General features: G+C 41.7%; 1 protein-coding gene across 1 annotated transcript in view; it reads right to left on the bottom strand.

Moving 5' to 3' along the window:
- The window catches only part of LOC143929829 (alpha-2-macroglobulin-like protein 1), a 142993-nt gene that overhangs the window by 61522 nt on the left and 54317 nt on the right, over positions 1-27154 (bottom strand). Inside the window, exons 15-22 of the mRNA XM_077453805.1 lie at positions 24685-24834; positions 18516-18683; positions 11835-11943; positions 9935-9952; positions 8854-8877; positions 7966-7989; positions 4467-4542; positions 1539-1770 (exon numbers count right to left, since the gene is read on the bottom strand). Coding sequence (XP_077309931.1) covers positions 1539-1770; positions 4467-4542; positions 7966-7989; positions 8854-8877; positions 9935-9952; positions 11835-11943; positions 18516-18683; positions 24685-24834 — 801 coding nt within the window. The remainder of the gene's footprint in view (positions 1-1538; positions 1771-4466; positions 4543-7965; positions 7990-8853; positions 8878-9934; positions 9953-11834; positions 11944-18515; positions 18684-24684; positions 24835-27154) is intronic.

Below are 27154 nucleotides of genomic sequence, written 5' to 3'. Positions count from 1 at the left end.
TGTCCTCAGTCTCTGACTATGTCCTGTAACTTGTCCCCAGTCTCTGACTATCTCCCCTAACTTGTCCCAAGTCCCTGACTATCTCCTGTAACTTGTCCTCAGTCTCCAATCATTTCTGTAACGTTCTCAGTCTGACTATCTCCTGTAACCTGTCCTTAGTCTCCAACCATTTCTGTAATGTCCCCATTCTGACTCTCTCCTGTAACTTGTTCTCAGTCTCCAACCATTCCTGTAATGTCTCAAGTCTTGGAATGTCTTATATAACCTGTCCTCAGTCTCCAACCATTCCTGTAACTTGTTCTTAGCCTCCAACCACCCCTATAACGTCCTCAGTCTTGGATTGTCTCCTGTAACTTGACCTCAGTCTCAGTCCTCCTTCAGATTTGGATGTTGGATGCCGTGATGGATAGGTGGGTAGATATTATGCAAAGAACTGACTGCTTTACCGCAGTGCTTTTCCCGGGGGGGGGGGGGGGGGGTTCGCTCCACTGTCCCACCTGCACTAGGGGTTTGATCCTTTTTCTAACACCTTGCGGAGGGAGAATAGCCATCGGCAATATCTATCCTGTTCTTCTGTGATGTTTTTAACTACAAGTTTCTTGGAATGCCCATTTAACACATTATTTTGAATATACCTTCTTTATACATATACATACCCCTGAAGAATGAGATTCAGTCTCTCCGAAACGTGTAGGGTATTCTAATCAATTAGTGTGTATACAGATTATTAGTGTATTTATGCATTCCTTGTTCTATATGTTTTTCTTATAACATTATTTCAATAAAAAAATCTTTTGTACTTTACATACTTGATACTCAGTGTATGTGCCTAAAAAGTCCACCACTAGGGGTGTTTTAACTTTTGCTTGACCTCAGTCTCTGACTATCTCCTGCAACTTGTCCTCAATCTCCAATCATTTCTGTAACATTCTCAGTCTGTCTGTTTCCTGTAACCTGTCCTCCGTCTCCAATCATTCCTGTAAAGTCCCCAGTCTGTGACTGTCTCCTGTAACCTATCCTTAGTCTCCAACCATTTCTGTAACTTCCCCAGTCACGGACTGTCTCCTGTAACTTGTCCTCAGTCTCCAACCATTCCTGTAATGTCCTCAGTCTTGGAATGTCTCCTGTGACTTGTCCTCAGTCTCCAACCATTTCTGTAATGTCCCCAGTCTCTAAATGTTTCCTGTAACTTGTCCTCAGTCTCCAACCATTCTTGTTATGTCCCCAGTCCTGGAATGTCCCCTGTAACTTGTCCCCGGTCTTCAATCATTTCTGTAACAATCTCAGACTGACTCCTTTAACCTGTCCTCCACCTCCAACCATTCCTGTAACTTCTCCAGTCTGTAAAAGTCTCCTGTGACTTGTCCTCAGTCTCCAACCATAATCCTTCATATCCCCTGTCTCTGACTCTCTACTGTAGTATTGACAGTTTTATGTACTTATATAGGCAAAGCCACTTTCGGTGAATGTATTAGTCCAAGTCCAACTTGAGGTGGGTGTACATCGAAAATTGTCCCCCTATGGTCCAAAACACTCACCGTTGCGCATTTTTCCAGGTAGTTGGAGACCATGATACTGGTAATCACCTCTTCTCCTCTAATGACGTATGATGGAATGGAAGAATCCACAAAGAATGGCTGTATTGTGGTGGTCGTTGCTGGCTCAATGGTCAAGCCTAGACCTTTGTCAGCTGAAATGCAGAATGCGTTACTCTCCCAGTTAGTGATACGTTGTGGGATTGTTGCACTGACTGTTGCTACGCCATCTGGACTGTGAAAAAAAATAACATTGGACCAATTGTTAAACACATTTTTGGGAGGTTTAAAGTGGACCTGTTGCTAAAGGAGTTTTTTTTCTATAAGCCCCATAAATTAGTTCATTTTTAACCTGACCATCCTGCTCTCAAATATGCATGCTACAGAAAAATCCTCTTTAATGCAGAAAACAGTGTTCTGGAAGCCCTCTAATTACGGTATTAAAGATTAACTAAAGGCAAAACTTTTTTCTTTCGTTCCAGATCGAGTGATTGTCACTCTCTCTATTTGTCCTGTTTACCATTATCACCCAAAGTGAATGAAAATCCCAAATTTTGGTTTGTGACCAGAAGAAGAAAAGAGGGTAAATCTCCCAAAGGGGACACTAGTTCTGGTGACAACCAGGGATTCCCTCATTTTGGAGGGATTTTCTCTCCCTTCCTGTTTTGGCTATGGACGGGAAGTGAAGGGAAATCCCCCCCCCCCCCCAAGGGACACAAAAGGCAAAAAAAAAAACCTGACAAGGGTTATAACACCCCCTTAGCCTTTCTAAAATGGGAAAAAAAGGGTTTGCCTTTAGTTCTATTTTAAAGTCAGGTCATGTGACCAGCTTTAGAGGGAGGCCATAGTGACCTCAGATAGAGACAGACTAGTAAACCATACTCCAGCATCGGGTCACATGACTGCCATCAGTAAGGTCCAAAGTACTGGTCAGTGCATCTTGGATCATATTTTACAGTTTATTTATTTAAAGCAGAACTTAACTCTCTCCATCAACATCAACTAGTAATCCTTATGCTGCTAGCCTTAGTAAATAGATAGGATGGTATATTATATGTATTTGTTTTCATGTTTTTTTTTTGATTTCTAGAGTTTCCTCCTGGTTTCTGGCCTAGGATGAAATTATGTCATACATCCCAGGAGTCTTCAGGAGGGGAGTAGGGGTTTTCTCAGCTAAGCACATCCTCCTGCTTGCAAACTTGAGTTAATGGCATATGCCTTCCAGGAAGTAAATACTACATGAATCATCTGCCCTTAGTTAAGATGGCCACCGACTAGAAATGCGAGGGAGGTGTTTTTTAAAGCGGTGCCTCAAAAATAGACATGGATGAGGGGGGACAACATGGGTACATGGGGACAAGGTACTTTTGGGTGGGGAGGGCCGAGCCCCCCTGCTCCAATGCACCCATGTTGACTATGTTGAGGGCATGTGGCCTGGTATGTTTCCTGAACTGCCAGGCTGAATAAGGGTCTGGTATAGATTTTGGGGGGGGGATCCCATGCTGTTTTTTTTTTTTTTTTTTTTTTTATTTGACATGCCCGAAGGCCATTTTGTTTATTTATTTTATAAAAAGCACTTTTTTTTTCAACTTTCACCAGGGAAACCTGTTGACAGCTGATGACCCATCGGTTATTTGAGACGCCGCAGCTAGCTTTCCTGACCCTGCTCCTTAACAACCAGCATACACTGCGCCCTGATTGAGCAAAGCTTTGCCCAATCAGGGCACTGATAGCACAGTGCAGCGCTCAGTGCATTGCAGGGTGTTCATCGGGGTGAACACCCTGCAAATTGGGGTGTTTGGCGAATGGCTGAACGGGCAAATGTTCGGCTCAAACTGATGCTCGGGCTGCACCATTTGCCCATCCCTATTGAGCAGCACCAAAAGCAATATAACTGTTTCTTACCAGTGTTAGGTGCCCTGTGCACCAGGGGGCCAGAGAAAGGCCCCTTCTCTTCAGAAGGGAACCATTTGACACGGCGTAAGTGCATTTTTTTGCGTGTGTGCGTGTGTGTTTACATATTCTTTTTTTTGTTCCCTTAATGTGGTTAACTTTTGTGCACAGCCTTGATTAAAAAAATAAAATAAAAGTAGTGGTTTGATCCCAGCCGGCTGAACGCCGATGATGTGAGTCTGTGCCAGGAGCTTGAAGAAAAGACACAAACGTAGCAGTTGGGGGCTCGACCAGCGGGATCCTAAGATATCTGACACTCCTGGAAGTGTCAATTTTAGTTGAAGAGAGAACTTTTTCCAAAAGAACTACTGCGCTCAGATTAAAAAAGCATGGAGGTGGTAACAAGTATTACAATAAAAAGTCCTTTTTAGAGTCTTAAACTCCCCAAGAACAAAAATGTAATATATTACAGCTTACCAGTTCTTAGATATGGTGGATGCATTTGTTTTTAACCACTTGAAGACCAGGCCTTTTTCTGACATTTGTTGCTTACAAGTTCAAATCTGTATTTTTTGCTAGAAACTAGAAACCCCCAAACATATACACATATATATATATATATATATATATATATATATATATATATATATATATATATATATATATATATATATATATATATATATACACACACATATATATATATATATATATATATACACACATATATATATATATATATATATATATATATATATATATATATATATATATATATATATATATATATTATCTATATTTATATCTATCTATCTATATATATCTATATACGGTATATCTATATCTATATATATATATATATAGATATATATAGATATATATATAGATATATTAAAAAAAATTTGCTAGTATGGACAAATAGCAAATGATGCTGCCATAATACTAAAACAATGTTATCGGCTTTTCCAGCTATCATATGTGAGCTACAAAACAACCTCTCTCAATGCAGATTGTTTACTGCATGGGGTGAATACTTACCCAATAATGACTGTGTCATCTCCAAAAGCGTCGCTAAAATCAGTACGAACTATGTCAATGCTTTCTGGCCCAGCCCCTGTAATATATAAAATATTACACTTACATTTATATTCATTAATGCAGCCTTGCTAGGTTAGGCCTACTTTTAAAGTGGAAACTTGAAGGAAAAACCTTTTTTGTTTTAGATAAAATGGAGAACAGTTGTGCTCCCTTTAGAGGGGTCTATTTCTACAAAAAGGTATTGCTGTGTGAATGTCTCAATTATTCGCCCAGTGATTACATATAATCCCTGTCATTTACCTAATATGTTAATTTCCTATGACCTTTGGCTCTCTCTAGTGGCCATAATGTGGTATTTTACTGAAATACCTAAATCGGGGAAAATGCCACACTGTGGCCACCAGATGAACCTAGCGATCCTAGGAAATAAACATATTAAATCAATTACATTACAGTGATTGGTCATGACGGCTATGTGAATGCTTGTGATACCACCTGACACCTAGATGGAAAAAGACAGCGAGCGGTTGGGGGAGTGGAGTGTTTGAGGTGCCGCAAAAGGGGAGGAGGGTGTTGGTTGTTTGCCGCCCCCCCCCCCAAAAAAAACACCAGCCGCAACTGGGGTTGATGGTTGCATGTTATAGCACAACTCAATCCAAAATAATAGTAAAGAAGTGTTAGGACCTCTGGCAACTTTTATTTGCTGCCCTTTGTCTTCATTTGGATTTCTCCCCACTTCCTGTGTCAATGAGGGGAATTCCAACAGACAGTGAAATAGTTAGACTTTCTAATTAACCACTTCCCGACCAGCGCACGACGATGTACGTCAACAGAATGGCACGGGCAGGCATATTGGCGTACATGTACGTCCAATATTCATTGCCGCCATGCCATCGGGAGCGCGCCGCCGGCGGCGCGCTCCCGCGCTGGTCGGGACCCCCGTGAGTCCGGTCGCGGGACCCGCGGACTCGATCGCCGCGGGCATCCCCGCGATCGTCTCACGGAGCGGCCGAATGAAGGAAATGCTGTATAAACAACATTTTTCCATTCTGCCTAGCAACTAGTGACGCTGATCTCTGCTCCATGTGATTGGAGCAGAGATCAGTGTACACTAAATGAAAGCCCAACCCCCCCACAGTTAGTAACACACCACTAGGAACACTTAACCCCTACACTGCCACCCACTGGTTAACCCTTTCACTGCCAGTGTCATTTACACAGGAATCACTGCATTTATATAGCAGTGATTACTGTATAAATGACAATGGTCCCAAAAATGTGTCAACAATGTCCGATGGGTCCCCCACAATGTCGCAGTCACAATAAAAATCGCAGATCGCCGCCATTACTAGTAAAAAAAAAAATAATAAAAATTTATTAATAAAAATGCTATAAAACTATCCCTATTTTGTAAACGCTATAACTTTTGCGCAAACCAATCAATAATCGCTTATTGCGATTTTTTTTACCAAAAATATGTAGAAGAATACGTATCGGCCTAAACTGAGGGAAAAAAATGTTTTTTTATATATTTTTGGGGGATATTTATTATTACAAAAAGTAAAAAATAATGCGTTTTTTTCAAAATTATCGCTCTATTTTTGTTTATAGCGCAAAAAAAAAAAAAACACAGGGGTGATCAAATACCACCAAAAGAAAGCTCTATTTGTGGGAAAAAAAGAACGTTAATTTTGTTTGGGAGCCACGTCGCACGACCGCGCAATTGTCAGTTAAAGCGACGCAGTGCCGAATCGCAAAAAGTGGTCTGGTCTTTGAGCAGCAAATTGGTCCGGTCTGAAAGTGGTTAACTTAGAAATATCAACACATCAGGGGAGATTCACATTTCTAACTATTTTCCTTCTTCTTCCTCACTCAACAAGATGGGGGAAGATTTACTAAAACTGATGAAAATAGAATTTGATGCAGCTGTGCATGGTAATCAGCCTCCAGGTTTTATTGTCAAAGCTTAATTGAACAAGCTGAAGTTAGAAATCCAATGGTTACTATGCACAGCTGCACCAGATTCTTTGTGTCAGGAAAGGAAGAGGATGGGCGAGTCCACCCCCCCCCCCCCCTCCTGATCCATATCAGGTCGCGTGCCCTCAACATGGGGAGGGATGATGTGAGGTGGGGGATCTCTGCCCCTCCCCCACCCCACAGCACCCCTCCCCATGTTGATGGGGAAAGGGCCTCTTCCCAACAACCCTGGGTGGTGGTTGTGGAAGTCTGTGGGCGGGGGGGCTTATCGGAATCTGGAAGTATAGGGTACCAAGTTCCAGGTGGAAGGCCTTTAGAGAAGAATGGCCTTAACCATGTCACAGACAGCATTTCTGTCCTGAAGCACTAATCTTTCTAATCCCACCTCAGTCTACCATTCATCTCCAATACCTGAGCTTTTTTTTAGTGGAGGGAGCTGTTTTTAGGCACATTTTTATTTCAGCCAATGGAAAGCACTAGGGTGGAGAGCAGTTCTTATAGGCTAAAGAAAAAAAAAAAGTCCCAAAAAATAAAACTGAAAAGATGAATGAAAATGTATGATTCTTGCCTTTGCAGACATTCCTATTGAAGTTCATAGGGCCAAAAACTCCCAATTCTGCCTCAAAAGTAGCTTTTGCAGCATTTGATGTAAAGCTACAGTCACTTGAGCACTTAGATGTGAACAGTTATTAAAAAATACATGGGGATTTTGAATGTTGAGCGTTTTGGATCTTCAAGCTACAAAACGCATAGGTGTGAGACCTAAAACTCAAAAAACTGAATCTAAAACATCTTGGCTGTAGCTGTAAGATTGACAGGGTTTAAATGTTAAAGGTTCATTTCAGATAGAATATCCTTGAAGAATTCTGCTTTTGGATATTTCTCCATATTGATCCAGCTGGGATCAATGCATAATAATAAAATAATAAAATATATATAACTATGTATATACCATACCTGTGGGATCCCTCTTAAAACTGGAAATCAGCGTTGTAGACACCACTACTCCAGTGATCTCCACCAGTTTCCGGTTGCCATGCCAGACGGCTGCCCTGCTGCATTGTGAACAAACAAGGTTGGCTGCTGGGCATGGGGGCCATTCAGAAAATGTGCGCATTTCTCAATTCATTTAAACTGTTCTCTGATTGGATGAGACGGAGAGGCAGAGTGATGATGTCACACTCTCCACCTCCAAACAGAAAATGCTTTGCGTTCATTGAGAAAATGCTAAGTGTTCCCTGAATGGCCCCCATTCCCATTGGCCAACCTCATGTGTGCACTATGCAGCAGGCCAGCTACTAGGCACACCGGAAATGGAAGCTAGTGGAGATCAATGGAGTAGTGATGTCTACTTCAAAGATGTCCAGCTTCTAGAGGGATCCCACAGGTACGGTATATCTATAGCTACATTGGTCCAAGGTGGATGTAAAAAGATCCACACCTGTATATTATTTTTAATATATTTTAAATACCTGTTCATATATTGATTTTAATGTGTAATACACTGAATTTTGGTACTTACCTATATCTGCACCAAATCTAAATTCTGTGGAAATAGAAAAATTGTTAGAATGCACAATGGGGTGAAGGTTGCTAGCAATGGTGTCGTTAAGGGGTGGCTATTGAAGCTGGAGCCCCAAATCTGGGGCCCAGAGTCTAGGGCTGGCCCTATCATGAGAATTTCCTGGGCTGCCTGACAAATCGCTGTCAGCAGTCCTTGCTTCATTGACATCCAGAGAAGGGAGAGGAGTGTGAGAGTCAGTCTCCTCCTTTCTCCACCCATATCATAGAGTCGGGAGGAAGTTTCTCACACTGAGCTCCTGAGCAGATGAGTGCAGACCATGGGGGGGGCACTCTGTATACACCCAGCCTCTCTGTATATACACTAGCCTCTCTGTGTCTACCCAGCTTCTCTGTGTATACCCAGCCTCTCTGTATATACACCAGCCTCTCTGTATACCCAGCCTTTCTGTATACCCAGCCTCTCTTCTATACACCCTAGACTCTCTGTATACACAGCCTCTCTGTATATACACCAGCCTCTCTGTATACCCAGCCTCTCTGTATACCCAGCCTCTCTTCTATACACCCTAGACTCTCTGTATACCCAGCCTCTCTGTATATACACCAGCCTCTCTGTATACCCAGCCTCTCATCTGTACACCCTAGACTCTCTGTATACCCAGCTTCTCTGTATATACACCAGCCTCTCTGTATACCCAGCCTCTCTGTATACCCAGACTCTCTCCTTCTATACACCCTAGACTCTCTGTATGTAACAATCCGCATCTGGTGGCAGGCGACGTAATATACTCTCTGGGGACCCCAATGTAAAGGGGAGACTCTCTGGGGACCCTGATGTAAGGGGGTATTGATTGTAATGTGTAATACACTGAATTTTGGTACTTACCTCCATCCGAAGCAAAGCTAGCTTCTGTGGAAAGAAGAAAAATTGTTAGCATGCACAATGGGGTGAAGGTTGGTGGTACAGTATGATGCACATAATGGGATTAATTTACTAGTCAAATGGTTTTTCAAGGTAAGCTGCACTTTGCAAGGGAATTTTCCCCATAGCTTAGTGAATGTGGGGTAGTTCCACTTTGCAAAGAATACCCAATCATATACCAGGAAAACAAAAAAAATATATTTTTTGTTTGCAAGTGATTGGATTATGAAAGTCAGCAGAGCTTAACCTCATTTACTTAGCTTTGGGGCACCTTTCCTTGCTAAGTGAACAGTTTATCAACCCCACTGACAATGCGAAGTGTTCCCTGAATGGCATCCGGGCAAGTTCTCCAACCTCATGTGTTCACTATGCAGCAGGGCAGCCATTTGGCACACGGGAACTGGAAATTAGTGGAGCTCAATGGAGTAGTGATTTCTACTTCAAAGATTTACAGCTTCTAGAGGGATCCCACGGGTGTGGTATATCTATAGCTACGTTGGTCCAAGGTGGACCAACGTAACTATGTAAAAATATCCACACTCGGAATTATTTTTCAAATACTTATTTATATATTGATTTTAATGTGTAATACATTGAATTTTGGTACTTGCCTATATCTCCAGAAAAACTAGCTTCTGTGGAAGGAAGAACAATTGTTAGAATGCATAATGGGATGAAGGTTGGTGGTACAGTATGATGCACAAAATGGGATTAATTTACTAATCAAATATTTTTTCAGGGTAAGCTGCACATTGCAAGGGAATTTTCCCCAGAGCTTAGTGAATGTGGGGTAGTTCCACTTTGCAAAGAATACCCAATCATATGCCAGGAAAACAAAACAAAAAAAACAGCTTTTTTGTTTGCAAGTGATTGGATTAACAATGTCTACTTCAAAGATTTCCAGCTTCTAGAGGTATCCCACGGGTACGGTATATCTATAGCTACATTGGCCCATGGTGGAAAAATATCCACACCGGGAATTCTTTTTTAAATGCCTATTTATATATTGATTGTAATGTGTAATACACAGAATTTTGGTACTTACCGTTAAGTGCAATTGGTTCTGTGGAAAGAAGAAAATGTGTTAGAATGCACTATAGGTGAAGGTTGGTGGTATGATGCACACATTGAGATTTATTTACTAGTCAAATGGTTTTGCAGGGTAAGTTTGCACTTGGCAAGGGAATTTTCCGCAGACCTTAGTGAATGTGGTGTAGTTCCACTTTGCAAAGAATACCCAATCATATGCCAGGAAAACAAAAATATAGCTCTTTTGTTTGCATGTGATTGGATGATGAAAGTCAGCAGAGCTTAACCTCATCTACTGAGTTCTGGGGCAACTTTCCTTGCTAATTGAACATTCTATCAATCCTATTGACTTCTACCTTGGAGAGTCTCCAGGCGATAAATCATTCCCACCATCAGTGGTGGTTGGTGCTCAATATTTTGGGAGGGGTGGCAAACAACAAGATGGCCATTCGTGCCTTACCTTTCCGATAACTAGGTGGTGCTGGATCCGGGGTAGGGCTCCTGTAAGCGGCTGTTGCTGCCCCTGCGCCCACTGCTCCTCTCTCCAGCTTGCCGAAGGAATAGCAAGGGGCCATTGCTTCTCCCCTGGCTGAACAGGAAGTGGGTCCTGAGACCCAATTGGCTAGGAGTCCTAAGACTCCCTGGTCAATCGGGTCTCATGATGCACTTTCTGATTGGCCGGGAGGAGAAGCTGGAAGACATTAGCGTTAGTTGTCACACAACTGGGTGGGCTCAGGGCACAGTGCTCTGGGCCCACCCTTTTTGGAAGCCAATTGGAGCCTCAGGCTCTAATCATGCTCTTCTAAAAAATAAAATGAAACACATTGAAATCCATGCGTCCGGTGCCCTGCATGTAGATTAGGGGATGGGCACATAGATTAGGGGGGCGGCGCCCCTGCGCCCCTAATGGAGCGGCCCTCACTGCCCACCATACAGTCTCACGCTTACTCTCTTGGTATTGGAAAAGGCCAACCCAAAATAACAGATGGTTGGAAATAGGGATGCACCAATACCAGTTTTTTTAAGACTGCGTACCAATACTTTTTCTGGCGTATTCTCCAATACCAATTACCGATACCTATTATTAGTGTCATGTAACAGTTTTTTCCTAGGGCATGTTCACACCATACAAGCATGAAAACTGATGGTAAAACCACAGATTCCACTTGCAGAGTCATCAGTTTCACATCAGTTCTCATGTGCATTTGAGTTTTTACAGCCTGTTCACAAGCCTGCTGGAGTGCAATTTGCAAAAAGACTCCAGGCAAATTCAGTCCAGTTCAGGTGCGATTTCTATTCCCATACACTAAAGTTATCATTGGAACCACTGAACGAAATCACACTGCAAACTGGCCCGCACATATGTGAACCGAGTCTGAAGGTATCGGTTTTAGTATTGGAGCATTTTCACAAGTACAAGTACTCATGCAAATGGTTAGTATCTGCACCGATCTCGGTATTGGTGAGACGCTAACTGGAAATAGAAACTCTATTGCATAGATCGAATTTCCGAAGGTCCAAAAAATATATAAAGGAAGTCAATGGGTTTTTCAGATGGTTAACATTTACTACAAACCCAGTTTTGATTGGCCATCCTGCCTCTGCAATCTTCTGGAGCCTGAGAGCACTCTCCTGCTGAACAACCAATGGGGAGTGTCCAAGTCATCCATGCAGCAGCACCATGGGCAGCAAAAGGATCCTCCCACTCTGCGGTGAAGAATATAGTAGACTCAGGACCTAGTGAGCCACGTGACTGCAGAGTTAGGTAAGTAAAAGGGGCTTTCTGGGATTTTTAACCCACTGATAAGTTAGCAAGAGATGGGGTAAAGGGTGTGTTGAGAGGGTGGGCGGGTGGGGCAAGATCAGTTGAGTGAGGTCACTCCTTTCATACCGGAACAGGATTCATATGTATTTACCGCCATCGGAAAGAAAATCTTCAAATGGTACAATGTTGGGATCATGCTCCAGCCCACAGACTTTGGGTCTTCTCGTGACAAGACTTGAAGCCAACTGCATACTGAGTTCCTGGAGAAACAACATCAATTTTAATTTTGTTCCATTAAAAACTACAGGGCAACCTGCAACCATAGTTTGTGGCTTTTGAGAATGGTGTAAACCTTTCACTACCATAGACAGTTTTGCATTCTTTTCCACATGTTCAAATGCACAATTTAGGCCTGAAGATTAGTTAAACCCCTCCCCCAACCATTATATAATTCCTAAATGCAGAGATCCTGGGGATCAAAATTGGGGTTGTTTCAATTTTTAAATCAAAATCATTTCATCAAGCGCATATTTTCAGGAAAAATAAAACAAATTACTATTACCCAGATACTAAGGATGAGCTGAACACCCCCTCGGTTCGGTTCACACCAGAACCTGCGAACAGACCTAAAGTTTGTGTGAACTTTAGAACCCTATTAAAGTCTATGGGACTCGAACGTTCAAAATCTAAAGTGCTAATTTTAAAGGCTAATATGTTATTGTCCTAAAAAGTGTTTGGGGACCCGGGTCCTGCCCCAGGGGACATGTATCAATGCAAAAAAAAAGTTTTAAAAACGGCTGTTTTTTCGGGAGCAGTGATTTTAATAATGCTTAAAGTGAAACAATAAAAGTGTAATATTCCTTTAAATTTTGTAGCTGGGGGGTGTGTATAGTATGCCTGTGAAGGGGTGCATGTTTCCTGTGCTTAGAACTGTCCCTACACAAAGTGTCATTTCTGCAAGAAAAAAATCATTTAAAATCACTCGCGGCTATAATGAATTGTCAGCTCCCCATAATACAGAGAAGTCATTGAAAGTCATTGATGAAAAAAAACAAAGTGTGGGGTTCCCCCAAATTCAATTACCAGGCCCTTCAGGTCTGGTATGTATATTAAGGGGAACCCCGCATCAAATAAAAAAAAAATGACGTAGGGTTCCCCCTAAATATCCATACCAGACCCTTCAGGTCTGGTATGGATTTTAAGGGGAACTCCACGCCAAGTAAAAAAATGGTGTGGAGTTCCCCCTAAAAATCCATACCAGACCCTTTATCCGAGCACACAACCTGGCAGGCTGCAGGAAAAGAGGGGGGACGAGAGAGCGCCCCCCCCCTCCTGAACCGTACCAGGCCACATGCCATCAACATTGGGAGGATGCTTTGGGGGTCACAGACCCCTCAAAGCACCATGTCCCCATGTTGATGAGGACAAGGGCCTCATCCCCACAACCCTGGCCGGTGGTTGTGGGGGTCTGCAGGCGGGGGGCTTATCAGAATCTGGAAGCCCCCTTTAACAAGGGGACTCCCAGATCCCAGCCCCCCCTGTTTGAAATGGTAAGGAGGTACAAAAGTACCCCTTACCATTTCACAAAGAAAGTGTAAAAGAATGTTAAAAAAGACAAACACACTTTTGAAAAAGTCCTTTATTAAAAATAAAAAATAAATAAAAAAAGATTCCAGCGAAGGTAATCCACTCTTGCTATCCAGCGACGAATGATTATCTCTCTGGGGTCCAGCGATGGCTGATCTGATCCAGCGACAGGTGATCTCTCCCTCCAGTCCAGCGCAGCGCAGTCCATCCATCCTCTGTCTCCACTGGTGGAGACACTGCGGGGATCCTGGCAGTCTGACATTTCTTATATGAGGAGGGCGGGGCCACCCATCACCTGACCCCACCCCCTCTGATGCAGGGGGGGGAAAGCCTGGCTTCCCCAATGACGTGTGGGTGACCCCACCCCCCTCTGATGTAACAGAAACCTGCGTTACTTAAACGCTTGCGTGGCTTAAAGTGGGGATCTCCAAACTTTCTTAAACAAAGGGCCAGTTACCAGTTTACTGCCCCTTAGGCTTTTTGGGGGCTTAACCATGGACAGTAGGAGTAGGAAATGTCCTATCTTTGGTATATATTGTTTTAGCAGACACCCTAGCGAATAAAATGATGGTCGTTGCAACTTTTTATGTTACACGGTATTTGCACAGCAATTTTTCAAACTCATTTTTTTTTTTGGGGGGGGGGGGAGCTTTTTTCATGAATTAAAAAAATAACAAAATAAATAAAAAAAACTAAAGTCAGCCCCATGTTTTTTATCTTTTATTTTTTTACTGTCTAATATGAAAGATGATGTTATGCCAAGTAAATAGATACCTAACATGTCATATCTTAATATTGCGCATGCTTGTGGGATCATGCCAACCTTCAGTACTTAAAGCGTCGCCTATGGAGATTTTTAACATTTTTACAGGTTACATGTTTAGAGTTACAGATGAGGTCTTGTGCTGGAATTATTGCTCTCGCTCTAACATTTATGGCGTATCTAACCTGTGTGTATCTGGCTCTGATGCTAGCCAGTGCCTCACAAGCCACTCACCTCACCGCACGTCCCTGCTATTGGTACGGTAACTATCTCCTAGACTTGCACCATTTAGGAGTTATTTACTGTATATGCCGGAGTCCGTGGACCCAGGAAGGAAGACGGTGAAGATGGATGTGGCCTCCAGCGGTGACAACGAAGGCTTCGTTTGCAGGTAACTTCCAGTATGCAATGCATACTAGCGCATTATGCCTTTTACTTTGCAGGTCAGCAAAAAAAATTAAAATTCCTCTTTGTAACACCTAACCCTAATACTAACCCCTAACCTAACAAAATAAATACATACATAAATAATAAGTAAATAAATAAATACATTAACTCCTAACCATGACCCCTAACCCCTAACAATAAAATGTAATATAACTAATAAATAAATAAATAATAAAAAAAGTGGATGAAAAAGCTGAAAACATAACAAATGATGAAACAGATGATATTTTTCTCTTATAATAAAAGAAAAAAAAAAAAGTCTTCTTTGTAACACCTAACCCTAATACTAACCCCTAACCTAACAAAATAAATACATACATAAATAATAAGTAAATAAATAAATACATTAACTCTTAACCATAACCTCTAACAAAAAAATTTAAAAGAACTAATAAATAAATAATAAAAAAAATGATGAAAAATCTGAAAACATAACAAATGATGAAACAGATGATATTTTTCTCTTGTAATAAAAGAAAGAAAAAAATACTTCTTCTTTGTAACACCTAACCCTAATACTAACCCCTAACCTAACAAAATAAATACATACATAAATAGTAAATAAATAAATACATTAACCCCTAACCATGACCCCTAACCCCCTAACAATAAAATGTAAAATAACTAATAAATAAATATTAAAAAAAGTGGATGAAAAAGCTGAAAACATAACAAATGATTAAACAGATGATATTTTCTCTTGTAATAAAAGAAAGAAAGAAAAAAAAAAAAACGTCTTCTTTGTAACACCTAACCCTAATACTAACCCCTAACCTAACAAAATAAATACATACATAAATAGTAAGTAAATAAATACATCAACTCTTAACCATAACCCCTAACAAAAAAATGTAAAATAACTAATAAATAAATAATAAAAAAAAAATGATGAAAAAGCTGAAAACATAACAAATGATGAAACAGATCATATTTATCTCTTTTAATAAAAGAATAACAAAAATTCCTCTTTGTAGAATTTCCTATTATAAAGTAAATTTCTCCAAATCACCTATCCTTCCTATTAATGTCCCCTCTGCTCTCCAAAATCAACTACAACTCCAATTCCCTTACTCATGGAGCACAGGACAAATAACCTATCTCAGCCTTCAAATATCTAAAGATCCCTCTAAATTAGCAGACATTAATTATCATGCCCTTATACATAAATTAACCATGCAAACTACTTGACTAGCTAAAACTGAACTAACATGGTCTGGACGTCTAGCATCTTTTAAAATGTTACTTCTCCCCCAAATTTTATACATCTTCCGCACTCGTCCGATACCGCTCAAAAATACTCGCTTAAAAGCATTAGACTCCCTTCTGGCAAAGTATGTTTGGAACTCAAAAAAACCGAGCTGTTCTAGAGCCATCCTAGCCAAAACATAGGGTGGCAGGTGGTATGGGGTTCCCAGTTCTGCTGGACTACTACCGTGCGTCCCTGATCACTCAACTTAGAATGTGGTTTATGTGTGGAGCGGACATTCCGTGGCGTAAACTAGAACAGGCCTCAAGCCCCACCAGAGACCTCTCACATCTTCTTTTACTTGATAGTTGGAGCCGTGTTCCATTGAAAAACCTGCCCATGACTCTCCAGGCCTCATTACAAGCTTGGAGGGATCTCTGTGAGACCTTAACGCCATTAGATAAGCAAATAGAAGTACCACTACCTCTGATTATAATTGAGGGAGCTATACCAAATATCTGACTTTTAAATTGGACGTCCAGGGGAATTTCCCGGTTAACTGAAACATTCCAAAACGACTCCCTAAAAACATTCCCACATCTGCAGGAACAATATGGCCTTCCAAATAGGGAACCCTACACTTATGATCAGATCTCCCATTTCCTAAGACCACTGCCGATCCCTCATTTCTATATTCAGGAGATGGCGTGGAAATTCTTCACAGCGCCTGATGCTCCCCCCCAAAGGGAATTTCCATATTTTACACGCTTTTCCAACACAAAACTACGTTTATCAAAGCTCCACCATTCCAGAAATGGGAGGCAGAACTGGGGACCACATTTACATCCCAACAATGGCAGACGGCCCTCAACACAGTATACAAATCATCAAAGTGTGTAAATCACTGGGAATTTACTCAGAAAATTACATTAAGATGGTACTTGACACCGTATCGCCTGCAGTTCTTTCCGGGCCATTCCTCTCTGTGTTGGAGAGGGTGTGGAGAGGTGGGGAATATCATGCACATTATGTGGACTTGTAAACATATAACAAGTTTTTGCCATGCAGTGTTTTTTGCTTAATTTCCTCTCTTACTGGGATGATCACATATCCAAGGAATAGCCTGGCCCTTTTGAATTTGGGTATTGAATTGTTTCCACTAGATCTACGCACGGTGGTTACACACACATATTGGTTGCTGCTAGGTTACTTATTAATAGGAAATGGAAGAGCAACGTCCCCCCAAACATTTCAGATATATATCCGATGATACACACACATTACAGATACGAGACCCTATGGGCTGTAAAGTTGGGTTCTAAGGGGAAGGTTGAGAGTAGGTAAAAGAGCTGGAAAGAAAAATTCCCGCAGTAGTCGTTGGAATATATTAGTAATTACTGAAGTTTGCCCACTAGATTTAGTCCACTGCTCCAGAGAGATGAATTAGGCATTAATATATGCTTTACAATAGAGAGCATGTAACGATAGGTCCATACTGGAGGTTTAATTTTGAAATAAGCTACCCTTGAGTCTACACTTGCACCTTATCAGTGACCTTTCCGCTAGGCCATTCAAATTTTGTTCCTGTTTGTTCTTGTTTTTTTCTTTTATTTTCCTTTTCCATATATTTGCATTTTTTGACTTAGCCCTTGTACACACGGTCGGACATTCAGACAACTAAATCCGTTGGATTTTGTCTGACGGATTTTGTCCGAAACTGTTGTATACACACGGTCGGACAAAGTTGTCGGAAAATCTGATTGTACATAACGTGATGACTTTATTTCGTTGCGACGGGACTACGTTCAGGCTAGTAGCCAATGGCTTTGGTCTAGGAATTTGATCTGAGAATGCGTGGCACTTTGTCCGTCGGAGTAGGCTACACATGATCGGAGTATTGAAAAAAAAAATCCTCTTTGTAACACCTAACCCTAATACTAACCCCTAACCTAACAAAATAAATACATACATACAGTAAATAGTAAATAAATACATTAACTCCTAACCATAACCCCTAACCCCCTAACAAAAAAATGTAAAAGAACTAATAAATAAATAAATAATAGTGGACGAAAAATCTGAAAACATAACAAATCATGAAACAGATTTTTTTTTTTTCTTTTATTACAAGAGAAAAATATCAACGCCAAAGCTGACAATCGCTTTTAAAGCATGCACACAATTGCCTGAAAAAATGCTAAAAAAAACGCAAATCTAAGGTGTGGATGCAGCCTAGGCCCTTGTACACATGGTCAGACATTCTGACAACCAAATCCGTTGGATTTTGTCAGATGGATTTTGTCTGAAACTGTTGCATACACACGGTCGGACAAAGTTGTAAATCCGATTGTACATAATGTGATGACGTTATTTCGTTACGACGGGACTACGTTCAGGCTAGTAGCCAATAGATTTGGTCTAGGAATTTGATCTGAGCATGCGTGGCACTTTGTCCGTCGGAGTAGGCTACACATGATCGGAGTATGTCCAATCGGAGCAGTTTGTCGGAAAATATTTCCAGCAAGTTGGAAAATTTGGTCCGACGGAAACAGTCCGATGCATACCACACACAGTCGGATTATCCGACAAAACGGTCTGATAGGACACATTCCGACGGATTCTCCGACCGTGTGTACAAGGGCTAAGACAAGACATGAGCTACTAATGAGATTGTTCGCTAAAATGTGGTCTCTGCTACTTTGGGTTACAGTCACTGTTTGAGGTCCATCCACCTGAGCAAGACATCTATGAAATCTAGAGACACACGGGGGGGGGGGGGGGGGGGGGGCTTTAATAAATATTTCAAGCTTTTTTTTTTTTTTTTTACAGCAATGAAGCCTATAACTTACCACAAACTGTTGATGGGTTTCCCCATCTGTTCTGCTGCTGGTTGGCTTAACGTACTTCCCATTGAAGAATTCTTCCTCATTTCCATCAATACATGGAGGTTTCGGATCCTCATAATTAACGTTTTGATAATTTAAACCAAAGATATAAGAATGCACTAGATTGTATACCTGTAAAGTAAACAGAAGTCCAGTTTGCATGAACTGTATACATTCAAGGTCCTGCTATTTCCATGCCACCCTCCCATGTAAAAAAGACTGAAGTTAAACCTAAAAAAAAAAAAAAAGTCCTGATAAAGAAGCTATACTAAAATGCCAAAATGTGTTGGCTATGGTTACACAAATCAAATAAAGCCTCATTGGTCCATCCTTTTCCGTGTAAGGCTTTGCCCTGCAAGATTAGAGTAGAACGCTCACTTTTTGCTCTACCATATTATGTTTTCCACCATACGTAAGGCTTCTATGGGCCATGTTGCATTCATATTTTCTTTTCTCAAGCAATAAAAACAACCCAACCCTTCATTATGCTGCTCCCCCCCCCCCCCAAAAAAAAATTGGGCTTAAATCTAACATTTACACTATATTACCAAAACTATTGGGACACCAGCCTTTACACACACATGAACTTTAATGGCATCCCAGTCCTATTCCGTAGGGTTCAATATTGAGTTGGCCCACCCTTTGCAGCTATAACAGCTTCAACTCTTCTTTGGAGGCCGTCCACAAGGTTTAGGAGTGTGTCTATGGGAATGTTTGACCATTCTTCCAGAAGAGCATTTGTGAGGTCAGGCACTGATGTTGGAGAGAAGGCCTGGCTCTGTCTCTGCTCCAAGTCATCCAAAAGGTGCTCTATTGAGTTAAGGTCAGTCAAGTTCCTCCACCCCAAACTCACTCACCCATGTCTTTATGGACCAAATCATTTGGTGGTGGGGGGATTATGGTGTTGGGGTTGTCTTTCAGGGGTTGGGCTTGTCCCCTTATTTTCAGTGAAGAGAAATCTTAAGGCGTCAGCATACCAAGACATTTTGGACAATTTCATGCTCCGAACTTTGTGGGAACAGTTTGGGGATGGCCCCTTCCTGTTCCAACATGACTGTGTGCACCAGTGCACAAAGCAAGGTCCATAAAGACATGGATGAGCGAGTTTGGGGTGGAGGAACTTGACTGGCCTGCACAGAGCCCTGACCTCAATCTGACAGAACACCTTTGGGATAAATTAGAGTGGAGACTGTGAGCCGGGCCTTCTCGTCTACATCAGTGCCTGACCTCACAAATGCGTTTTTCATGAAGAATGGTCAAACGTTCTCATAGACACACTTCTAAACCTTGTGGACAGCCTTCCTAGAAGAGTTGAAGATGTTATAGCTGCAAAGGGTGGGCCAACTCAATATTGAACTCTACAGACTAAGACTGGGATGCCATTATAGTTCATATGTGTGTAAAGGCAGGCATCCCAATACTTTTGGAAACGTAGTGTAGATTAGACATGTGCGATTCGTTTCGTACGAATCTCAAATTCGTACGAATTTCCCCAAAATTCGTACATTCGGAAGGATCCGAAATACGAATTGCCATACGTCCGAATTCTGTACGCAATACGAACTTTTGTTTATGAATTTCGGATCAGTTGTCGTCGCATCGACGACTCAGTCATTATGCTTATTATGAGGGGCTCCCACCATCCCTATGCTATGCTGACTTCCTCCTGGGGCTGTACCTCTGCTCTGCTCATTATGAGGGGCTCCCACCATCCCTGTGCTATGCTGACTTCCTCCTGGGGCTGCTTATTATGAGGGGCTCCCACCATCCCTGTGCTTTGCTGACTTCCTCCTGGGGCTGCTTATTATGAGGGGCTCCCACCATCCCTGTGCTATGCTGACTTCCTCCTGGGGCTGTACCTCTGCTGTGCATATTATGAGGGGCTCCCACCATCCCAGTACTATGCTGATTTCCTCCTGGGGCTGCTTACTATGAGGGGCTCCCACCATCCCTGTGCTATGCTGACTTCCTCCTGGGGCTGCTTACTATGAGGGTCTCCCACCATCCCTGTGCTATGCTGACTTCCTCCTGGGGCTGCTTATTATGAGGGGCTCCCACCATCCCTGTGCTGTGCTGACTTCCTCCTGGGGCTGTACCTCTGCTGTGCATATTATGAGGGGCTCCCACCATCCCTGTGCTATGCTGACTTCCTCCTGGGGCTGCTTACTATGAGGGGCTCCCACCATCCCTGTGCTATGCTGACTTCCTCCTGAGGCTGCTTACTATGAGGGGCTCCCACCATCCCTGTGCTATGCTGACTTCCTCCTGGGGCTGCTTACTATGAGGGGCTCCCACCATCCCTGTGCTATGCTGACTTCCTCCTGGGGCTGCTTATTATGAGGGGCTCCCACCATCCCTGTGCTGTGCTTACTTCCTCCTGGGGCTGGACCTCTGCTGTGCATATTATGAGGGGCTCCCACCATCCCTGTGCTGTGCTGACTTCCTCCTGGGGCTGTACCTCTGCTGTGCTCATTATGAGGGGTTTCCACCATTCCTGTGCTGTACTTACATACTGAGCACAGCAGGGGTACAGCCCCAGGAGGAAGTCAGCATAGCACAGGGATGGTGGGAGCCCCTCATAATATGCACAGCAGAGGTACAGCCCCAGGAGGAAGTCAGCATAGCACAGGGATGGTGGGAGCCCCTCATAATAAGCAGCCCCAGGAGGAAGTCAGCATAGCACAGGGATGGTGGGAGCCCCTCATAATAAGCAGCCCCAGGAGGAAGTCAGCATAGCACAGGGATGGTGGGAGCCCCTCATAGTAAGCAGCCCCAGGAGGAAGTCAGCACAGCACTGGGATGGTGGGAGCCCCTCATAATATGCACAGCAGAGGTACAGCCCCAGGAGGAAGTCAGCACAGCACAGGGATGGTGGGAGCCCCTCATAATAAGCAGCCCCAGGAGGAAGTCAGCATAGCACAGGGATGGTGGGAGCCCCTCATAATAAGCAGCCCCAGGAGGAAGTTAGCACAGCACAGGGATGGTGGGAGCCCCTCATAGTAAGCAGCCCCAGGAGGAAGTCAGCATAGCACAGGGATGGTGGGAGCCCCTCATAATAAGCAGCCCCAGGAGGAGCAGGCGAAAACTGGACCAGCGGTGCATGGCAGACAATCCGCTTCTCTCTTTCTCATCTAATGAAAAAATTCGTATTTCGGATAGGAAATTCTTCAACGGAATTTCGTATTTTGGATAAAAACCAAACTTCCATCAGCATCGACTGTCATATTGAGGTATATTTTTGCCTTTAAATTCATCGTAACGAACGTTCATACAAATTAACAAACCTAATGACAATTCGTATTTCGTACAAAACGAAATGGAATTTCGGACACGAAATACGAAGTACGAATTAATTTTAATACGAACCGTAACGGAACAGAACGAAACACATTTATTGACGGCGCCCATGTCTAGTGTAGATCTTAACCCTAAATATCATCTTGTGCTGCCCTCACCCCTCCCTCTCTTACCAATATAAACTTTTTTTGTTAGTTACAATATAATTTATTTGTGTTGCAACTCCTAGGCGAGACATTTTCCCCACCCGTAGAAGTGCTGCAGGGCTTGGGTCCTTAGAGAATCGAGTAGCACAACTGCACACGCGCAAGTGTTCCCGGCTACCAGCATACGCACAGAGTTTCCTGTACATGCACAAAGCGGCTAACAGAGAAGTCCTAAACCTTCCCTGTATTTGCACACGCATGGAAAGCCTCCTGCACATACTCAGATGCACCAATGGGAGCTTTCGAGGCCTGAGGGCTGTGCATGGCAGAGCCGCGTGGGCACATCTGCGATAGTGGTGCAGTTGGGGGGGTCGAGCGTGCCGATGCTTGCCGACCGTACAACATAGATATACAGCAGCAAGGTGGCTCGGCTGCACCAGATCACAAGACCTAGTCTGTGATCTGATGCTTTTGGGTGGGGAGGCGTGATCGTGCACCACCAGCAACCCCCGGATTAGCTGTGATTTAACACAGCAGATGTCGATCAGCGGGTGCCAGCCAGTGGATTACCACCGGCACCCGGTGATCGACATGAATTTACACAGGACAGAGCCCTGTCTATGTAAACAAGGCAGATCACCGTTCTGCCAGTGGGGAAGAGATGGAGTTTTTTTGTCCCAACAAAGCAGAGGAATAAAATCCATCACTTCCCCTAGTAAAAGCACCTCACACAGTACACCAAAACACTGGCTAGGCACACATTTAACCCTTTGATCGCCCTAGATGTTTAACCCCTTCCCAGCCAGTGTCATTAGTACAGTGACGGTGCATATTTTTTTTTTTTTGCACAGATCACTATATTAGTGGCACTGACTCCCGAAAAGTGTCAGTTAGTGTCTGAATGGCCGCCACAAAATCGCAGTCCCCCTATAAGTTGCTGATCGCCACAATTACTAGTAAATAAATACAAATTTCAGTATACTATATACAGTAGACATGTGCACTGACAAAAAATGTGTTTGTTTTTGTTTTCTTTTCATTCTTTTTTTGCTTTTTTCGTAAATTCAAAAATTCGGAAATCTGAAAATCCGGATTTTCACATTTTTGAATTTGCGCATTTTCAAATTTCCGCATTTTTGAATTCCGAATTTTTGGATTTTCAGAATTTGAAAATGCGAAAATTCGAAAATCTGAAAAAAGGAAGGCAAATCAGTAAAATAAAAAATACAACGAATAATAACTATTAAATTATAGGTATTGGAATTTCCTTTCAAATTTGGCTGTTAGTGAATGTAACGAATACAAATTTATCTGAAGTTACGAATTATCCAAAATAACAAATGCCCCATCTAAACAAATAGAATGTAACAAATGAATAATAAATAATAATAATAAAAAGGTTTTATTATTATTGTTATTTATTAGATCGTTACATTGCATTTGTTTAGATACGGCATCCGTTATTTCAGATAATTCGCAACTTCGGATAAATTCGTACTCGTTACATTCACTAACAGCCAAATTTGACAGGAAATTCCAATACCTATAATTTAATATTTATTATTAGTTATTTCAGATTTTCTGGTTTTCGAATTTTCAGATTTTCATTCTTTTGAATTTTCAGATTTTCATTCATATTCTTGGATTTTCAAATTTCCAAACTTTAGAATTTTCAAATGTATAAAATTTTGAATATTCAAATTTCCTAATTTAGAATTTTCCAATTTCCTAATTTAGAATTTTCCAATTTCCGAAATGTTTCAATTTCCGAAATGTTCCAATTTCTCAAATTTCTAATTTCTGAATTTCTAATTTCTAATTTCCCAAATTTAGAATTTCCCAATTTCCAATTTCTGGAATTCTGAAATTTCGAATTTTGAAAAATTCAAAAATGTGGAAATTCTAAATTGCGGAAATTCAAAATTCGGAATTTCCAAAATTTCAAATTTTCTTAAATTTCAAATTTTCTTCAATTTCAAATTTTCTTCAATTTCAAATTTTCTTCAATTTCAAATTTTCTTCAATTTCAAATTTCCAAAATTTCAAATTTCCAAAATTACGAAATTACAAATTTCCAAAATTATGAAATTATAAATTTCCAAAATTGCACAATTACGAATTAATTAAAAAAATTACGGATATTCTGAAATTGAAAAATTACAAATTTCCAAAGTGACAAAATTTCACATTTCCGAAATGACAAAATTTAAAATTTCTGAAACAACGAAATTTTGAATTTCCAAAATTATGAAATTTCGAGTTTTGAAAATTCGAAAATGTGAAAATTTGGAAATTCGGAAAAAACTATTTTGGAACGAAACAAATTGCACATGTCTAATATACAGTATCTCCTAGTTTTAGACGCTATAACTTATGCGCAAACCAATTAATATACGCTTATTGTGATTTTAACCAAAAAAATGTCGCAGAATACATATTGGCCTAAATTTATCAAGAAATTTGTAACAAATATATATTTTTTTTGATTTATAGCAAAAAAACTAGGAGAGGAGATCAAATATCATCAAAAGAAAGCTCTATTTGTGGGAATAAAAGGACATACGTTTTATTTGGATTTGCATTTGTCAGTTAAAGTAACGCAGTGCCATTTCGCAAAAAATAGCCCGGTCAGGAAGGGGACCTCTTCCAGAGGTCAAGTGGTTAAATACAAAAAATAAAATAATTCTTACATTATTAGGGTTAAATTCATCATATAAGTTGAGCAATTTGAAGGAGGAGTCTTGTCCTCTTAACCCGCAGAAGGACCCTGGTGCAGCTGTTATTTTTCGATCAACCGTAGCTCCTGGGGCCACTGACAACTCCGTGAATTCCATATTCACCTATAATGGAACAAGTATTGGCATGGTAAATTGTTTCTATTTGAGCCTTTACACTGCCTTGAAAAAGTATTCATACCCCTTGAAATTTTCCACATTTTGTCATGTTACAACCAAAAACATAAATGTATTTTATTGGGATTTCATGTGATAGACCAACACAAAGGGGCACATAATTGTGAAGTGGAAGGAAAATGATAAATGATTTTCAAATTTGTTTTACAAATAAAATATACATAAAGTGTGGGGGGCATTTGTAAAGCGCCCCCCTGAGTCAATACTTTGTAGAACCACCTTTCGCTGCAATTATGGCTGCAAGACTTTTTGGGGATGTTTCTTCCAGCTTTGCACATCTAGAGAGTGATATTTCTGCCCATTCTTCTTTGTAAAATATCTCCAGTTCTGTCAGATTGGATGGAGAGCGTCTGTGATCAGCAATTTTCAAGTCTTGCCACAGATTCTCAATTGGATTTAGTTCTGGACTGTGACTGGGCCATTCTAACACATGAACATAAGCATTGTATTGTAGCTCGGTCTGTATGTTTAGGGTCGTTGTCCTGCTGGAAGGTGAACCTCCACCCCAGTCTCAAGTCTTTTGCAGACTCTTCTAATATTTCTTCTAAGATTGCCCTGTATTTGGCTCCAACCATCATCCCATCAACTCTGATCAGCATCCCTGTCCCTGCTGAAGAATAGCATCCCCACAATGTGATGCTGCCACCACCATGTTTAACAATGGGGATGGCGTGTTCAGGGTGATGTGCAGTGTTCATTTTCCGCCACTCATAGCATTTTGCTTTTAGGCCAAAAAGTTCAATTTTGGCCTCATCTGAGCAGAGCACCTGGCTTTCTTCTTGCCAGTCTTTTATGAAGGCCAGATTTGTGGAGTGAACAACTAATAGTTGTCCTGTTGAAATTTTCTCCCACCTGAGCTGTGGATCTCTGCAGCTCCTCCACAGTTACCATGGGCCTCTTGGCTGCTTCTCTGTTGAATGCTCTCCTTGCCCGGCTGGTCAGTTTAGATAGACAGTCATATCTTGGTAGGTTTGTAGTTGTGCCATACTCTTTCCATTTTCAGGTGATGGATTGAACAGAGCTCCGTGAGATGTTCAAAGCTTGGGATATTTTTTTATAACCAAACCCTGCTTTAAAACTTCTCCACAACTTTATTTCTGACCTGTCTGGTGTGTTTCTTGACCTTCATGATGCTGTTTGTACAATAAGGTTCTCTAATGAACCCCTGAGGGCTTCACAGAAAAGCTGTATTTATACTGAGATTAAATTACATGCAGGCGGACTTCTGAAGGCAATTGGTTCCACAATGTAAGAAGACTGAGTTTGCTCCTTCTACTGTAGCAAAGAAGTGAGCCAAGGACTTCAAATGAGACATGCCTATGATACTCTATATTACCAAAAGTATTGGTACACCTGCCTTTACACACACATGAACTTTAATGGCATCCCCGTCTTAGTGTATCAGTATTGTGTTGGCCCACCTCTTGGAGCTATAATGGCTTCCACTCTTCTGGGAAGGCTGTCCACAAGGTTTAGGAATGTGTCTATGGGAATGTTTGAGCATTCTTCCAGCATTTGTGAGGTCAAGCACTGATATTGGAGAGAAGGCCTGTCTTGCACCAGTCAAGTTCCTCCACCCCAAACTTGCTCATCCATATCTTTATGGACCTTGCTTTGTGCACTGGTGCGCAGTCATGTTGGAACAGGAAGGGACCATCCCCAAATTGTTGCCACAAAGTTGGGAGCATGAAATTGTCCAAAATGTCTTGGTATGCTGATGCCTTAAGAGTTCCCTTCACTGGAACTAAGAGGCCAAGAACAAACCCTGAAAAGCAACCCCCACACCATAATCCCCCCTCCATCAAATAATTTGGACCAGTGCACAAAGCAAGGTCCATAAAGACATGGATGAGCGAGTTTGGGGTGGAGGAACTTGACTGGTCTGCATAGAGTCTTGACCTCAACCTGATAGAACACCTTTGGGATGAATTAGAGCGCAGACTGTGAGCCAGACCTGCTCATCCAACATCAGTCCCTGACCTCACAAATGCGCTTCAGGAAGAATGGTCAAAGATTCCCATAGACACACTCCTAAACCTTGTGGACGGCCTTCCTAGAAGTGTTGAAGCTGTTATAGCTGCAAAGGGTGCGCCAACTCAATATTGAGCTCTACAGACTACTGAGATGCCATGAAAGTTCATGTGCGTGTAAAGTCCCAATACATTTGGTAATAGTGTATCTGAGTAATGAGAAGAATGTATGTGATTCTACCCTGTCTTGGCAATCCATGTTTAGTTGGACTGGCTCC

Source organism: Lithobates pipiens, unplaced genomic scaffold (genome assembly GCF_037356315.1).
Source record: "Lithobates pipiens isolate NorthernLeopardFrog02 unplaced genomic scaffold, aLitPip1_a1.2 Scaffold_25, whole genome shotgun sequence".
Taxonomy (NCBI): Eukaryota; Metazoa; Chordata; class Amphibia; order Anura; family Ranidae; genus Lithobates; species Lithobates pipiens.
This window is presented reverse-complemented; position numbering and strand designations above follow the sequence as displayed.